At 38.6% G+C, this 17,722-nt stretch overlaps 1 protein-coding gene across 1 annotated transcript; it reads left to right on the forward strand.

Moving 5' to 3' along the window:
* Positions 1-311: 311 nt before the first annotated feature.
* LRIT3 (leucine rich repeat, Ig-like and transmembrane domains 3) lies at positions 312-12,389 on the forward strand (the record flags this gene model as incomplete). The annotated part of the gene is made up of 4 exons (XM_082051019.1): positions 312-427; positions 1,653-2,131; positions 9,884-10,189; positions 11,287-12,389. The coding sequence occupies 4 exons, from the start codon at positions 312-314 to the stop codon at positions 12,387-12,389; spliced, it is 2,004 nt and encodes a 667-aa protein (XP_081907145.1).
* Between the last annotated feature and the right edge of the window lie 5,333 nt (positions 12,390-17,722).

Raw genomic sequence — 17,722 nt, forward strand, 5'->3', positions numbered from 1 at the left:
CCCCTTAGAAGGAGCAAAGAGATATTTTATTACATACTAACCCTACAAACTACCTATTAAAATAGCCTTGAAACATGCTGGGTTTGAGTTTAAACAGAGTGTGTTCTTCTGGTAGAATAAAGAATGAGCTGGTTTAACTGATCCCTTTCAGGATACATTTGAAGGTTAAGCAACTATAGATCTCGGCTAATCTGATGTAATCTGCTGTTACTAAATGGATGTCTACATTCACATTCGTAGCACACTGCACATGAGTGCCTAGGAATAAAGTTTCCAAAATTTTTTCATATCAGTTCTGCTGGGAGGAAGCCATGTATCTCTTTATTTACATCTACCTCCTAATGAGCTTTTTTGAAGAAGTGTGTGGTTTTTGTCCTTCACAATGCACTTGTGTTTACCATGGCAGAAGCGATGGCACTGGAACAAGGTATGTATTTTATTATTTGTTATACAACGCAATTTATAAGGAAAAGGGTTGAAGACATTTGAAATAACATTTTCATGCGTTGCAAATTAGTTCTAGCATAGTTGAAATAAAGGTGTATTTTATATTTGTGTTATATGGCTAGCAGTGTTCCTGAATAGGAGCAGATGGTGATTATGGCTTTGTACTTAGCAAATAGCTACTCTAAATCTTCAGGTTTTGCAGAAGGCAATTTCTTTCTGCTCCATGGTTTTCCTACTATTGTAATGTCCTTTCTATTTCTACCAAGTAGTTGTCTACAGTAAGGCGATTCTGGTATAAGTAAATAGAATAGTTTATTCTTTTTTAATCTGCAGGAAAATCATACGAGGTAAAGAGGTTAATTTGAAATTTGATGATCTGGGTATTGTGATGTCAATTTTGCAAGAGACTGTTTGTCATTGCTACTTATTGTCACAAAATATCTACTATAAAGCTGCATAAGGAGGAAGTAAAATAAAAGAAGAATTAAGAAAATTAAAGACAGGCTTATGAGGGGAGGGGAATCTTCAAGCCAATATATGCAAACAATGTACTCCAAAGACATGGAAACATACTGATTCTTGAAAATGATGAGAAGTCGCATTTCACTGAAATTGACAGGAGCAGAAGGTTTTTAGCACCTCTAAAAAACAGGTCATTTCTACGTAGACATCAGAAAGAGGGCTAGTAAGCTCTCCTTTAGAGAAATATGCTAACATTTTCAATTTTCAGTCTATTCTGAAAGGTAAATATAGGCAAATGGCAAATACTTTGAATCTTCATCATGCAGAAAAATTAGAAATTAGTAATCCAATATTATAAATTTTAGTAAAACAGATGGCATGCAGTTCCCACTTGAGATACATTCATGTATTGTTCCTTATACAATGGCATCTGTTTTTCTGTTGTCAGTAGAATTATAGACAGAAGATGGTGCTTACATGCCTTAGAATAAAACTAATCTGGATTACATGTGAAAGTATAATTGCTATTTTGTATTACTTTTCTGTTTAGAAACTCACATTTGTCTTCAATTTTTAAATGCAGAGGACTGCCTGGTCTTGATTTGACTTTCTTTATTCTGCTAACAGTGTTGCAGAAAGTAATAGCATTTGAATTTAAATCTGAAATACAAATTTCTGATAAAGAAATGCTGGTATCTGTCTCCTTTTTTTTAGTTCTGTAAATATATATATTTTTTTCCTAGGTCTGTGCTCTGTAATGATCCTGACATGTATGAGATCCCTGTAAACGTTCCTGTGGATACTGTAAAACTTCGTATAGAGAAAACTGTGATACGAAGGATTCCAACTGAAGCCTTTTACTACCTAGTAGATCTCAAATACCTGTGGGTGACTTACAACTGTGTAGCCAACATTGATATCAGCAGTTTCTATAATCTGAAACAACTGCATGAGCTACGGCTGGATGGTAATCTGCTCTCAACTTTCCCCTGGGAATCACTGGCAGAGATGCCCAACCTACGGATTCTTGACTTACACAACAATAAAGTGACCAGCATTCCCGCTGATGCTGGCCGGTACCTGAGAAACCTCACCTACCTGGACATATCCAGCAACAAGCTGACCACCTTGCCATCAGACTTGATGGACATTTGGCCTCCCTTCTCAGAAGCTGTCCCGTCCAAGAACACAGACATTCTGGCAACCCAGAGAGTCATTTTGGGTACGTTAAACAGCCTGTCTCATTCCTTATTGAAATGTAACTAAAAGTTAAATTGCGAGTGAGAGCAGGCGGGGGACCAGCCTGAGATTCAGGAGAGTAGGTTTTATCCAGGTCAGTCTAATGTTTTGCTCTGTGACTATTTATTTATTTTCTGTTGGTGACAGAAAAATTTAAAATTACGATTGTGAGCCCCATTTATGTTGTTATCTCAAGCTCATAAAACTGAAGTAAAATCTGTGAGATTCTGGTTTGCAGGCCATATTGAGTATTCCACGTCCATATAAATGCAGGACTTCAAAAAAATGTGTTTCTTATGACATTTCCTTCATCCCTGTATGTGGTTGCAACAGCAAGCATGTCCATTTGCATCTGGTTTTTTTCAGTGGCTCACAAGCCAAATGAGTAGCTACAGTTGATGATCATTTGAAGCCTGTCCTGGAACACAGTGCTGCAGGGAGTGTTGGTGGCTCAAAAGAGGGCAACTCAGCTCTCCCTATGACTCCTGTTGACCGTGCATTGCTCTAAAGCTGACTGACTAGCCTCAAGTTTTTCCCAATTTACATGTTGAATATGAGAGAAAGAATGGGAATCTGATCCCTCCAACTTCACAGTACTTTTTGTAGTGTTTAAGGTCAGTATTTAAGAATAGTTTGGCAAGACTGATTTTGTTGTTTTGGTTTTTTTTTTTCATAATTTTATTCTATCTCTCTAGTATGCTATCACATCAGCTCTGTTTGTGATTTTGTGCTTTATTGTATAATTTCTTTCTACTTCATCGTCTTGCAGGTGACCCCTTTCTCTTCTGCAGTCTCACAACATGGCTGGAACAGCTCTACCAATAGTGTTGACTTCTATCGCTGTTTATGTATAAGCTCCCCAGGGCTCAGTATTGGGGCCCTTTCAGTTTAATATCTGTATCAATGATCTGGATGAGGAGACTGAGTGCACCCTCAGTAAGTTTGCAGATGACACCAAGCTGAGTGGGAGTGTTGATCTGCTGGAGGGTAGGATGGCCATACAGAGGGATCTGGACAGACCAGATTGATGGGTTGAGGCCAGTTGTCTGAGGTTTGACAAGGTCAAGAATCAGGTCCTGCACTTGGGTCACAACAACCCCAGGCAGCACTACAGGCTTAGGGAAGAGTGGCTGAAAAGTGCCTAGCAGAGAGGGATCTGGGGGTGTTGACTGACAGCGGCTGAACATGAGCCAGCAATGTGCCCAGGTGGCCAAAAAGGCCACCAGCATCCTGGCTTGTATCAGAACTAGTGTGGCAAGCAGAACTGGAGAAGTGATCGTCCACCTGTACTCAGCACTGGTGAGACTGCACCTCAAATTCTGTGTTCAGTTTTGGGCCCCGCACTACAAGAAAGACATCGAGGTGCTGGAGAGAGTGCAGAGGAGGTGACAAAGCTGGTGAGGGGTCTGGAGCACAAGTGTGATGAGAAGCAGCTGAGGGAGCTGAGGGGAGAGCTTATCGCTGTCTGCAACTGCCTGAAAGGAGGTTGGAGCATGGACGGGGTTGGGCTCTTCTCCCAAGTAACAAAACAAGAGGAAATGGCCTCAAGTTGCACCAGGGAAGGTTCAGATTGGATATTAGGAAAGATTTCTTCCTGGAAATGGTTGTCAAGCCCTGGAACAGGCTGCCCAAGGAAGTGGTGGAGTCACCATCCCTGGAGGTGCTTAAAAGATGTATAGAAGAGGTTCGTAGGGACACAGTTTAGTAAAGATCTGTCCTGCATTGTACTGCCCAGTATTTCCAATGTCTTGATCTAAACTCCCACTATTCAGTGTTCATTTGTTCATCTGCTTTGTTTCACAGCAGAAGCTGCAATTTGAAACTCTAACTCAGGTGAGATTGTATATAAATAACTTAATACAAGTAAGTAGGCTGAACAAGTTCTTCACGTGCATGGTAACTGTAAGTTTTCAGCATTAACAGGATCTTTGTTTATTTGGGATAAAAAAAAAAAAGGCTGTAAAAGTAAGTCCAGCTCCATACCCCTTTCACTGCCCTCACACTGAAGGCTACAGGAGGCAGCAAAGTAGGAGCTGACTATGCTAGATCTAATCCTCCTGATGATCTTGTGTGGGAGTGCCAGAGGTTATTTGGTTTCCTTGTCTTACGTAGCCTTCACCACTTAAAACAAAACAACCCAAATGAAACAAACAAAAACAACCCCAAACCCACCAAAAAAACCCCAAACCACACACACACAGCACTGAGTTCTCTAGAGACTTGGGATATGACCTTGGATCGTTTTCATTTATGAATTATAAATGGTTTGGAACACAGATCTCCAGAGAGGAACACACACTGGGTTCAAACAGCACCTTCCTTTTCTTTTTAATGTTGCATGCTGAGGGAGGCTATGTGTGGTCATTGTAGATTTGGATCTGAGAATGCAAAATGCCAGGTAGTACTTTCATTGCGCTGTGTTGAGTAAATCTGCCTTAGGTAAGCTGTGAATAATTAGCTGAATTTTCTTTCATTGACATCATAGCCTTCTGATGAGTATATCCCAAAGAAGACAGACAGTGCTTTCTATAATAGAAACTCTACAGTGAATAAGAAAACATCCCTTTCCTCTGGAGATTAGGAAGTGCAGTGCTCTTTGTGTCATGGGTTATTTTGACAAGCTTGCTTATTTTCCACTAAATGTTAGTTTTAGTATCTATATTACTGGAGCTTGCAAAGCTGTAGTTCTGCCACACACACAGAGGCTCATCCTTAGATTACTGTTGATGGATGATTCCAAAGCAGCTGTTTTTCAGGAATGAATGGATGATAGAAACTATCAGCCTAGAAAGATGACCTAGGAGTTGAGATGTCTCTATAATGCTCCAGCCATAGGACATGTTGGTTTAGAATGGCAGGAACAAGATGTGCTCTGTGGCATCGCTTCCTCTCTGACCCCCCTCTGGTCTCTGCTGGGATTGCTGGAGTCTGAGAGAGGGGAAGCATATCCCATAGATAGTCTCCTCCTCCTCTTTGGTGGAGATAAGGATCACAGAAGTAGGTGATCAGGACAGATTTTGAAAAGGCCTCTAACCTGCTGAGATGCAGATACAACTAGACTAAACTCTTCTGGTTAAGTCAGTACAATTCTTAAAGCCCACAGCCAGACCATTCCAGAGCCTTCTGCGATAACCTCTTCCAGTGCTTATCTATCAGGATAGTGAGAAAGTTTCTCTTAATATCTAACCTCAATCTCCCTTACTGCAAACTAAGCTGATTACCTCTTGCCCTACATGGAATGGACATACAGGAAAACTAATTACCATCTCTTATAGTAACCTTCCATACATTTTCCCTGTTTGCCATCTTAACTAATCACACCATTTCTTTCACCAGTTTCTTATAGACTGTGAGGTTTGGGTTTTTTTCTTTTAATTTTCTACCATAGTTACTGGTTTCCTTTGCACTCCTTTGGGTTTTAAAAGAAAGCTTTCTCTTGAAGTGTGATGCCCACAATTTTGAGCTTTGATGCTCAAGAGTGTCCTGTGTGCTCCAGCTATTCTCTGTGGCAGCGTTCAGCCTGACCACGTGCCTACATGGACTGGTAACTGCAGCCAGAGCTCTGCTAGATACTGGAACCCAGAGCAATTAAATGCTGTTTTTGTCTAGTCAGGAAAACAGCAGTCAGATTCTACTTAATGTAAGCAATTATGGCTTGTGCTGCCTTCTCTCCTGGTTCTGGCAAAACAAGATTGTCACTCATATTTAATTAACAAGCTCAACAACAGCAAAGCCTCCAACTGCATATGTATTTTTGAACACCGGGAGGCAATTTTTTCTTCAGTGTCTTGATTAAGCATCAAGAAAGCTGCATGTAAGAGAAAGTTCAGGTTCCCTATGTGTAATTTAAGGACTCTTGGCAGAGCCATGGACTACTTTTGCCAGGGGACTGGCAGGTTATCATCTCGTAATTCCAGTTAATAATGTCTGTACTTAAGGGTTTGGGGTTTTTTATTACTTCCCACTATATGATGTTCCTCTGTGTGGACACTATGCTAAATGAAAGATGTTCAGGGAATTATTCCTGGCACTACAGCCAAGTGGCTTACTCTGGCTCTCATCCACACAGTTTAGGGCCAGCTCTCTTTGAAGCTGACAGCCTGTTCCACACTTTGTAAGATTTAGCCCTTAGTTTTCTATGGGATCTATGGGATACTGCAGTGACTTTAAAATGTAAATGTATGGATGGGGATGTTTTTTCTTCAGTTCGAATTGCCTTGCAACCCATAGAGTTGTGCTCTTCTAATACAAACTAGCAAGTGTGTGTTGCGTGCCTGATGGGCTGATAGACGTGCAGGATAGTTTGGAGATTAAAAGTCTGCTGCACTTATGTTGGGGAAGAACAGAATAGAGTCATCCTTGGTGTGGTCTCATCCGTAAGCCTTTCAGGGAGTGTGAACTGTCCCTGGAGCCATGTCTGACTTTGTCTTGGGAAGTGCCCTTTGAACAGTTCAAAACAAAGCTGTGGAGTTAGCTGACAATTAAGCAGTGGAAACAATCGAGGGACCAGTGTGTGAGTTCATATGGCCCTCTCTTGGTTACGTCTGGAGCTAGAGCTTAACCTTTTGATACAAATCACAACTAAGTTTCAGCATTGGCTGCTGTGAAGAGATTGAAATTTCTGATGTGAGTGATGGCAGTAGCATTTTCCATATGGAAAATTGCATCTAGTGAGTCACTGAGAGGAACAGAAGAATCCAGGATGTGACAGAGTGGCAGTTAGATGAGCTCCTGCCTCTGTTGCATGTAGAGGTGCCAAAAATGTGAAATGCTGCAGGTCCATCAGGCTCCCAGCTGTTATGCTGGGCCATTGGGTAGATCCTGCTTTTCCTGAAATTGCTTCCTAGGAAATACTGTATGTAGGAAACACTGGGACACAGTATGGGAAGTGTGCTTTACTGTGTAGAACCATGGGTCAAAAATTTTGTAGCTTCCATTGGAAGAGAGCCTTGAGTAGGTTGGCCCAAGCTGTGGACATTTTCATAGGTCAAAAACTTGAATATTTCACATACTATTATTTCATAGCAACTGAAAAGCAGTATATTATACAAGTTATGGTCAGAGACTGGTTACTGATTTACAAAGGAAGTTTTGCTGGTAGCTATTTGAATGCTAAAGTCCATATTGACACAGCATGGGGAAGCCCTGCTTACTCAGAAGACTGCAAAAAATGTGCATGCACAGACACACATATACATATATTTGCCATTGTACACACAAGCATACATATAAATGTGTGAGATTAAATTTAAAATATTGTAAATATTAAATAAAGATTTTTTTAGAGCAATTTATAGTCCATATTTAATGTTAAAATGTATGGCATTGGTCTTTGCAATGCATAAGTATTTATCAACATTTGTTTTGCTCGGTTAGTATTTCTTTCTCAGGTCAACAAGCTGCCTTAATATTTCTACAAAAGAATCCAGAATTTATAAACACTTGGTGTTCCATGAGATACACATGCCATTGGAAACTTACCATTATTTTTATTTTCTCTTCTGAGGAAATTATTTTCCTGAGGGGATTCCATCTTGTTCCTTTATTAACATTCCTCATTTTTTTTCTGCTTTCTTAATTTTAATTTTTTTTTTAAACCTTTTCTTTATTCTTTCTTGCGTTTGTTCTCACTTTTACCATCTTGTTAACACAAGCTGTTAGATTTCATAATGCCCTTTGTAGTTTGGAAACTAGGTTAAACATTCCCATTTCTGTTTTCTTCAATAGCTAACTGAAGAATAACCAAATTCAGTGTTTTATCTGTGCTACCAACTCAATAGTGCTTTCATCTTTCCATTTTGGGAATTCACACAACTTGATGACTTATAATGGCTGTGCAAGTTTACTAAAAATAATGTGAATGCTGTCAAATAATGGCAAGACACAGGTAAATAAAAGGGATGAGCTGTTGAGGCATGGAAGGAACTCCTGTAGCTGTATATATTATATGTATTTACATAAGTCCTGCTTCTCTGGCTAGTTCCACTGGGAAGCATGATAGATGGAGGAGATGAGGTGACTAATTGAAATAACTCTTTATTTGCACTAAAACACGGAGTCTTTTGGGACTATAGCTTTCTTCTGAAGCTGAAACCAGGCCTTCAGAATGATCCAAGGTGGTCAAGACCTGTGTCCCAGACTGTACTAAACAACCACCCAATCTAAGGACTGTCCATCTTTATTTCATCATTCCTTCTCTTTTGTTGATTTCTGATACTTATTGTAACAACTGTGGGTCTTATTTGGGACACAGAATGAATATGAAAGCCCTGTATTTATATACATATTAGGAATAATTTCTTCACAGAAGGGCTTACTAAGCGTTGGAACAGGTTGCTTAGAGAAGTGGTTAAGTTACCATCCCTGGAGGTGTTTAAAAGACATGTAGATGTGGCACTTAGGGACATGGTTTAGAGGCAGACTTGGCAGTGTTAGTTTACGGTTGGACTCAATGATCTTAAAGGTCTTTTCCAACCTAAATGATTCTATTTGAAAGACCTTTGAGTGCTATTATTAGCATTAGAAACAATAATAGAACTCATCCTTTCCTGCAGTAAAGCTTGTGGGATGCAAAAAGGTCGCAGAAGAAATATTTTGAGTAGCGTTCAATGTAAAGGAGAATCTGCTGCCTGGGATGTGGGACAGAAGCCCCATCAATGCTGCAAATCAGTCCTGGTTAACACTGTGGACCCAGAGTTCGTGCCCTGCCACTTGATCATATTGGATGGTATCTCTTTTGCTTGTGAATATATGTATGAAGCTCACAGGGAAAAATAATGTATTTTGAAGTGTAGTTTTTTAAAACTTTAAAAAATCTTTTTCTTAAAAAAAAGATTGTTTGTGTTTTAAAGAAAAGCAGTTGCTGATACAGTTTCCTTGATTTTTCCTTCTCTGGTCCAGCTGGCAATAAGTAGTGAATAGATGTAAAATCTCTTGTGTCTGGAAAGAGTGAAATTGGATTGTGATGTAAAAGTCATGGAATCTCTTCAGGTCAAGTCTTGTTTTAAAGAGTGGGGATTAATTGGGGTTTACCACAGTTTTAACCAATCACTGCCATTGTGCTTAAAATAACCTAATCTTGCTCAGGTGATAAAAGGAAGCAGTAGTTAATTATTCGTGTAGTCTTTCATCTACAGGTTTCATCCTGAACAAAAAGCAGAATTTTTCCATTAGCTGTTGTGATACTTCCTAAAAATGCGCACTGAGCAGTATTAGCAGGTGTTTAATTTTTTTTTTTTTCTTTTAATATTAGTATAATGTTGGTGTGTGCTCTAAACCCTTAAATCATCATGTTCTTTGCAAGCACTGGAAAAGAGGGCCTGACAAGATCAAACTGTAGGAGCCAAAAGGACTAGAGGCAGAGTGACAGGATGCAATAGCCCTGAGAACCTGTCATTCCAGAAGGCACAGGCAGGTGAAAATGTATCATCAGTCTTAAGACATCTTTTCAAAGTGTTTTTTCCTAGATAAACAGCAAAGTTAAGCAGAGGTAGTGCCAGTATATTACTATGTTCCTGTAAACTTCTGTGAATAAAACATTTAGCTTAATAAACATTCATACTGTTCTTCTTCACCTCTGCAAAAGAGAAAAGATTAACTCAGAATAAGTCCATCATTCTCCTTTATCACAGGATGACATATGAAACCCACCGAGTACAATCACAATATCCAAATATTGCCTGATAACATTGTTTTATTATTTTTTTTTCTTTCCCCTCTTCCCTCCCTGCTTCAGGTTTGCAGGACAACCCATGGTTTTGTGACTGTCGCATTTCAAAGCTAATAGAATTTTCCAAAATTGTGGACAACTCAGTTATACTTCTCGATCCATTGGTTTCATGTAGTGGACCTGAGAGCCTGGCAGGAATCTTGTTCCAGAGAGCTGAGTTAGAGCAGTGTCTTAAACCATCTGTGATGACATCGGCAACAAAAATCACTTCCCCGCTGGGAAGCAACGTTCTGCTACGCTGCGATGCAACTGGGTACCCAACACCGCAACTCACTTGGACTAGGTCAGACAATATACCAGTGAACTACACAGGTATAATTGCTCTTTTATAGGAAATGGGAGAGCCTGAAATTGTTGGGTTGCTTGTACTTTGAGATTATTATAATGAATAACAATGGGCCAGGTGTTGCACCAAGTTGGCAATCGTATCTGTGCAACAGCTGTTATGAAATTCTTTGTCTAGCTCTAGGTCTGAAGAGGTTCAACACACTGTTCTGATTCTGGATGTGGTCTGTAATACACTGTGCGTGGAGCGGGGAAATGGATGAAGTGAGGGCAGGATAAAGGAAAGTGGAGGTTGGGATAGCTGGGCCCTAACTCAGAAGCTGGAAAGCAGAAAGGAGAATTCATAACTGGAGTCTCCATTTTGGTTCAAAGTGTTCATGTTTAAAAACTAGGGAGGCCCTAACAGAGCCACCTAAAACTCAGCTTTGTAAACATATGATCTTCCAAAATCGTGTTGTATATGTTATTTACAAATGTTTATTGTTTATTTGCAACATCTAACTTGAATCCTAAAGAGGCTGTGATTGTCTGATATCATCCTAGCTGCTATGATAGATGTTTCTGCAGTAATAAATACAAAGAAATTTTCTTGCTAGTGTCAAGTAGTTAGCAGTTAGCTTAAATCATAGGTCTGAAGAAAGTAATAGTCCAAAGTACCGAAATATCGTAAGACGAAAATAATTTCCAAAAATATTTCAAATGGCAAGTTTTTATAGTGTCACTTGAAGTCAGTGAGACTTGTACTTCCTAGTGATTTAGCAGCTTGAAGACATTTGATTTCTCTTTTTGTGGTTTTGTTTTACTTAGTGAAGCTGTAAATTATATTGTAATTCCTCCAGATATTAAATTCCAATATAACCCAAGCTAAACACTTTTCTGCAATGATATAATAAGGCAGGGAGTTCCATAGTTGAGGGTGGGGAGTGGTTTTGTGTGGTTTTGTGTGTGTGAGTGGTTGGGGTTTTTTTAATTATTGGTTGGTTTGTTGGTTTTGGTTTGTTTGTTTGTGTTTAAGTTTAATACATGTCACTTCTTCTGGCAGAAATAACTTCAGGGAAGAAGTAGTCTAATAATGTTTACTTTAGTACCCTTTTATAATGTTTTACTCTTGCATTTTCTTGTAGTAATTCAAGAAACACCTGGAGAGGGTGTCAGATGGTCCATAATAAGCTTGACAGGGATTTCATACAAGGACGCGGGAGAATACAGATGTAAAGCCAAGAACTTAGCAGGAATGTCAGAAGCTGCTGTCACTGTCACGGTGGTTGGTGTAGTTACTACAACCGTGTCACCACAAAAGTATGGAAGGAGACAAGAGGCAGAGAGTCAGAATACCACTCAGGAGGAATCCAAGCAGGAGCCTGAGAGGACAACCACACCTCTTCCCACCACACCAACCACCACAGCACTTGTTAGCACTGAAAGATCAACGAGCAGCAGGTTTAGTGACAAGAAGCAATCCAGGCCCCTGTTCGATGGAAAGAAAAATTCAAAGGCAATGACAAATGGGAAAAAAAAGCAGGTGGGAGAGATAAGCAAGAAAGGTGAGGGGGCAAAGCAGACTGGGGAGATAAGCATGAAAGATGAGGAGACTTCACTGAATACAGCAGGTATGGGTGAGCAAAATGTCACTGTAAAGAACTTAAGGGTGATCAGTGAAACTGATGAGAGAGTGACCTTAACTTGGAAAACTGTCAACGCTACAAGCAACTCTGCAGTGACTGTGTTGTACTCAAAGTATGGTGAGAAAGATATGTTGCCTCTGAGCACTGATTCTAGCAAAAATAGAGTCACAATTGATGGTTTGCAACCTAGTACGCAATATATGGCATGTGTCTCACCCAAAGGAGTGCCACCTACAAAAGAGCAGTGCATTGTTTTCTCCACTGATGGGTTAAATGATGAAAGCAGCTCTCAGTTTTCTATTCTGATATGGGCCAGCAGTGCAGCCTGTGTGGTTGTTTTACCTTTGATTTTTTTCTTGCTCTACAAAGTTTTAAAACTTCATGTGAAACCGAAAACTGCAAAGGAAGCTGACCTTGCAAAAGAGACCTATGTGAAATTTGAAACGCTGTCTCTGAAGCCTCGAACAGTGAATGCAGGGGAGCAGCTCTGGGCAAGAAGGTACACAGATGAGTCGGAAAGACTTCTCCTTTGTTCTAGGTCAAGTATGGATTCTCAAATGACCTTCAGAAGTGAGGGCTCTAGGTCTGAGTATCTGTGTTGACCATGGGTAAGGGTGGAGGAGATGGAATATATAACAGTTAAAATTGATCCAAAATGATGATACTGCATCTGGATGCAGGTTGGTGTTAGGTGGCGGTCAGAATATACTATCTTGTGTAACGCATTCTACTGGGTGGTTAGGGTGGTGGGTAGGAGGGAGAAGAAAAATGTTGCCTGTTTCTTTTATTTTTTTTTTTTTGTTTGTGGCTTTGGATGTGGAGGAATGATGTTCTTCAAAAGATAAATACAGCATGAAATGGTTGCCTCGTTAAAGATCTTCTGTTTTTTGTTTTCATTAAAACACCATTCTGTTTCCTCTTCTCTCATTTTACTGTATGATGTGCTAGTTGCATGTATCAAACATTAATCACAACCTTCATAAAAACTGTGTATTTTAAAACATCAGGAAATCAGTTTAAACTACTTCTATTGATGTCAAAATTTTATTTGAAAATACAAGTTTTCTTCTGACATCAGTTTGCGCTGTGAGATGTTGTATAGTTCTGTTTGTACAGTATCTTGGACTGGAAGTGATCTCAGGCCAGTCAAGACTGAAGCTAGCTAGCCACAGCTTATGGACCCTTGAGAGGTACAATATATACCATATTGTCATTTTGCAGATGCTATGGCAAAGGAGGTTCTTTAATATACTGAAGCTCAGGTAAGGTATCATTATGAGTAAGTCTGTGAGAGATACTAGATATTAATAATGTTAATTTACATCAAATTATTGCAAAATCTCAGCCTTAGGATTTACGTGGATGCATATATCTATATACCTCAATTTCAGAAATCTTTGTACAGAAAATGTTGTGGTACTGTGTAATACAACACACACTCGTACATACCTGTATATGTTATAGATGTTGTACAATATTATGTACTACACTGTAGTAGTATAATGCATTTTGAGATACAGGAAAAGGAGGTCTTGTCCTCAGGTCATGTTGGATGTGTAATGAAGTTCAATGAGCATAGTGAAAGTTTAGTGTGAGCATACTTCCCAGTGTTTAAAAAATCAGGTGTTAATATTAATAGTAAAAATGAATGCAGAATTGCCTGTTAATGATAATAATGAATTGTTGATTCTGAGACTTTATTGCCTGAAGTAAATAACAGAGCTTTCATTGATTTAGGTTCAGATATTGTGGTTAGGACTATGTATGGATTGAGAAACACGTTATTTTTTTTCCTTAAAACTGCAAATGCATTGTTTTCTTGGGCCTCCCTATGCCTAGAAGAAGTGTGGGTTTGTTTTGCTAGGAAGCTGGGAATCTTCTCTTTCCAGAGGGAGAGATATCATTCAAAGCTACGAACCAAAGCTTAATTAGTTAACTTTAAAGTAGTAGCATTTCTTGGTGTCACTAGGGTAGGATTTAATTTCTGTGTTACTGGTATGTGTGGTTAAAAAGTGATCTTCTTTTTCCATGGATAATTTTGATTGCAGTGAACATGTTTTTAGTTTTCTGAATGGAATAATTTTACTTTGGCAATTTTTTTTTTAATTTGGGATTGTTTAAGGAAAGCACAAAATCCTTTTTGTATCAAAACTAAGGTTCATCTGACAAAGAGTTTATGATAAACTAAACTTTCAAGAGGACCTGAAGTGTTACAATATTTGCCTTCTATTTCCCATATAGATAGTGTAGCCAGTAGTCGTTGCTGAAGATGTTTCCAATTAAAAAGAGGTTTGTCATTAATGAGAGCAATTATTTTAACATTTATTTTTTAATTCCTGGAGAATATTTGATTTCAGGTTTCAAAGCTTTGCAAGAAACTTGAATCTACTTCTGGAGTTCAAAAGTGCTGTCACCTGACTTGTAGATGATACGTCAACATATCGGGCTGAGATGGTGCAAAGCTTGTTCGAGTGAGCTCGCTTGCAAATGTGAAACCTTTCGGTTTGACTAATCCGTGTGGAATTAGCATGTCCTAAAGTTAGAAATTAATCTCTATGACCACGTATGCTATCGGTGTCTCAAAGATGGAATACATTATTAAGGGCATGTTCTTTCAAGAAAACATTACTTTTTCCACAGTTCTTGAGACAACAGAGTTATATAACCCCAATATGTTTCTGTACCTCATGTTAAAAGAGCAAATTTGCTGGGGACTTTCAACAGGAATTTGATACAAAGACCAAATCACATAATAAACATAAGTACCCTGCATCACCCAGGATTGGTTTAATTGAAGAGCTGAAGAAATACTTCTGGTAACAGATGCAAATTTTTATACTGTAAATAGTTAATATTAATTATAGAATCATTATGAGATAGAGTTTTGTCACCCTTAATGGATTTGTACAGTATCTTCTGAAATGCAATAGTGAGTCAATCATTGCTATGAACAGGAATGACTATAACCTATTCTTGCCTCATAGAAGAATTTGGAGAGGATTTAACCAATGTTTATGCATCGCCTTTCATATTTTTGCACTTTCTTAGCTCAATTCATGCTGCATTTCACTGAAAAGGTTAGATGTATTTTTATACATTACCTACAATGGGTGTGTCAAAATTGGATGGTTAATGAAATAACTGAGCAATGGGAGCAGAATTCCAGATAGATCTCATTTTTACTTAAAGCTTTAGGGTGCCTGAGCACTTGTCATAGTTAACCACAATCCTGGCTTCAGGGTGCGCTTACTAAGCCAAACTTTAGGCATCCATGCAGCTATTTTAGTCCTTGCCATTGCTCGCAGTGGACTTTGTATTCCTTGCACTATTATCAGATTACCATGCTTTTCTCAGGCATAAAGAGATAAACTCTTTCATGTATACCATGAAAATGTCTGTAATAGCAAAAACGTTCAGATGCAGGCTATATCTAAGAGGCTAAACAAAGGGCATTATAAACTCATTACCTTGTCAAAGAAGTAATGAAAATAGAAGTTGTTTTGATCTGAAAATAAAAGATGGTTTTTATACGTGACCATGTGTTTGTGTGACCCTTTCATCTTTGTTTATAGCTTCAGACAATATGTGATGCGTGTAGCTGTGGGGACAAGAGGAATTCTGAGAAAAAATGAAAGAAAATACAAAAACAAGCCTGAGAAACAATGGGTAATATCCTAGAGAATGCTGGGACTGTGTGCCACAAAGACTTTTGCTTGCAGTTCTGCTATGTACATGGCAAGGATGCTGTGGTGTCTGCAGACAGGTACCTACTATAAAAGGATGGATGAAGATACTGCCAGCTTATTGCAATGAGTGGAGCTCTATACATGCCCAGTTTCAACAAGGTGGGGGCAGCTATAAAATTGGAGTGGAACAAAGGCACTAGGGGAATTCGAAGAATGTACTTGAAGCTTGTCTTAAAGCCTGCTTGTATCCCAACGAAAGTTTTGAGAACTTTTTGAAGAACACTGCCTAAAAACTAGAAAGGGAGAGTGAGTAGTTCATTTATTGTGAGAAAGAGGGGTAAATGTCAGTAGCAATTCTGGCTAGGGTGTGAATCTAAGACATAGTATACCACAGTAGTCCGTCATGATCTCTGATTTTCTTTAAAAAACAACCGGTTTGTTAGATTTGTGTTTGGGAGGTACACAAACTGGAATTTCCTTCACGAGCACAGATGAGACTCCAAAATGAACCTTTTTTTAATTGCCTAACTGGGTGTAGACTGGAAACGTGCTGACCTGGATGCCTTGTCTCACAGAATTCTTTGCATTTATCTACGTGTTACAGTCAGCTGCAGGGGCTCCAGGCTAACATTATCACTCTACTTTGTTGAAAACAAGAAGTTTACAATAGAATAGGTGCTTTCTGTTTTATTTCTAAATCATCGAAAAAATTCTCCTCTGAATTCCAGAAGATCAAAATTCACGTCAGACTGGAGGCATGATTAATGTGTTACTTTTATAAACTATTTCTTTACAAATCTGAAAGGCTCCCTTGTGTAACAGTGGCCAAATCAAGCTGAAATATCAGTCTGAAACAGGAGAGAATCCTTTTTGCAAAGTTGTGTACATTATTTGTCAGTGTTCAGGATGGGAATCTTTTCAATCAATAAGGCAGAAACCAACTGTGAATGAAGGGATATTGTCTTTCCCGAGACATAAATAAAAAGATGGTCTTTTTTTTCTGAGTTTCTGGGTTTTGTAAAATAATATCCTAATTTTCTGTTTAGAAAAGAACGAGAAATTTCTCCAATTATTGCAAGTTCAGTAGCACCTGTCAGCTATGTATTTTAAATGTATTTGGTCTAAAATAAGGTTCATAAAGAGCATTGAAAGACACTTGATTGGCTTAAGAGTGTTATGAAAGGAGTGGACTGTGCAAACAACTGTAACTGTAACCTGTCGTAATAGAGGAATACCAGTTTACCCACAATGTGTGAATTAGTACATTTTGGAGAAGATACTCTGACAAGAGAATACTTTATTCTAAAACATGATGAGTAATCAACTATTTGGCACATCTTTATAAGTTGAAGGAATTTGGTAGTGGTGTGGGGGCTTTGTTTTGGTTTGTTTTTTTTTCATGAAACTAAGGTGACTGAGAGAGGACTTGGTGAAATATGCTGTGTCCAGAGAAGGATAAAAATCATTGTGTTTTCTTCTTAATGCAGGAGAAGGGAGCTTTATGTCTGTGTGTACTGAGGGCAGGAATGGAATATTCCAGTGTTGCCTCAGACAGAATTGAAATAGTTTCTTCTGAGGCCTCTGGTATGGGCTGCTGGCACTTGAGACATGATACTGAACTAGAGAGAAAGTAAGAAAAATCCAAAATAATTACTAGTAGATTCAGTGCAACTATAAAGTCGATGAGTTGCTTATTCAGTAAACTAAAGAAGAGATTTGTTGATATATTATTAGTCCTTTCATTCATTTAGGCATACACTTGCAGGAAATCTTTAGAGTCCTCAAACAACTGTTTCTCTTATCCTTCAAAAAGTAAATTCGTAAACAAATCTTCAGATCATGCTCTTGCTTAACTCTTTCTCACTTATTCTTTCCAGTTTAATATTGTTTTGGAAAATAAGAACAAAACAATAGGTACAATCTGCTTTGTAATATTTTCCAGTCTCTAAAACAATTACACCTTTGTCGAAGAAAAAGGAAATTAAGTCCAATACCCATAAGTACCTGTTTTTTTTTTAAGAACCTGATTTAGTTAATGACGCTGAAGTCTAATGCCATGGGCTGATCAGATCAACTTCTGAGTCATGTGTCTTAAATTTTACGCTACTAAGATTTGGCCAAATGTTTGAACCTCCAAAAATAACTCATACCAATTATATTTTCTGTTTCATATCTGGGTCCCTTGTGTTTAAGATCACGTGGAAATTAAATCACAGAGGGAGAAAGAAGACAGCATAAGAGTATGGTAA

This window comes from Streptopelia decaocto (genome assembly GCF_964273445.1).
Source record: "Streptopelia decaocto genome assembly, chromosome: 4".
Classification (NCBI taxonomy): Eukaryota; Metazoa; Chordata; class Aves; order Columbiformes; family Columbidae; genus Streptopelia; species Streptopelia decaocto.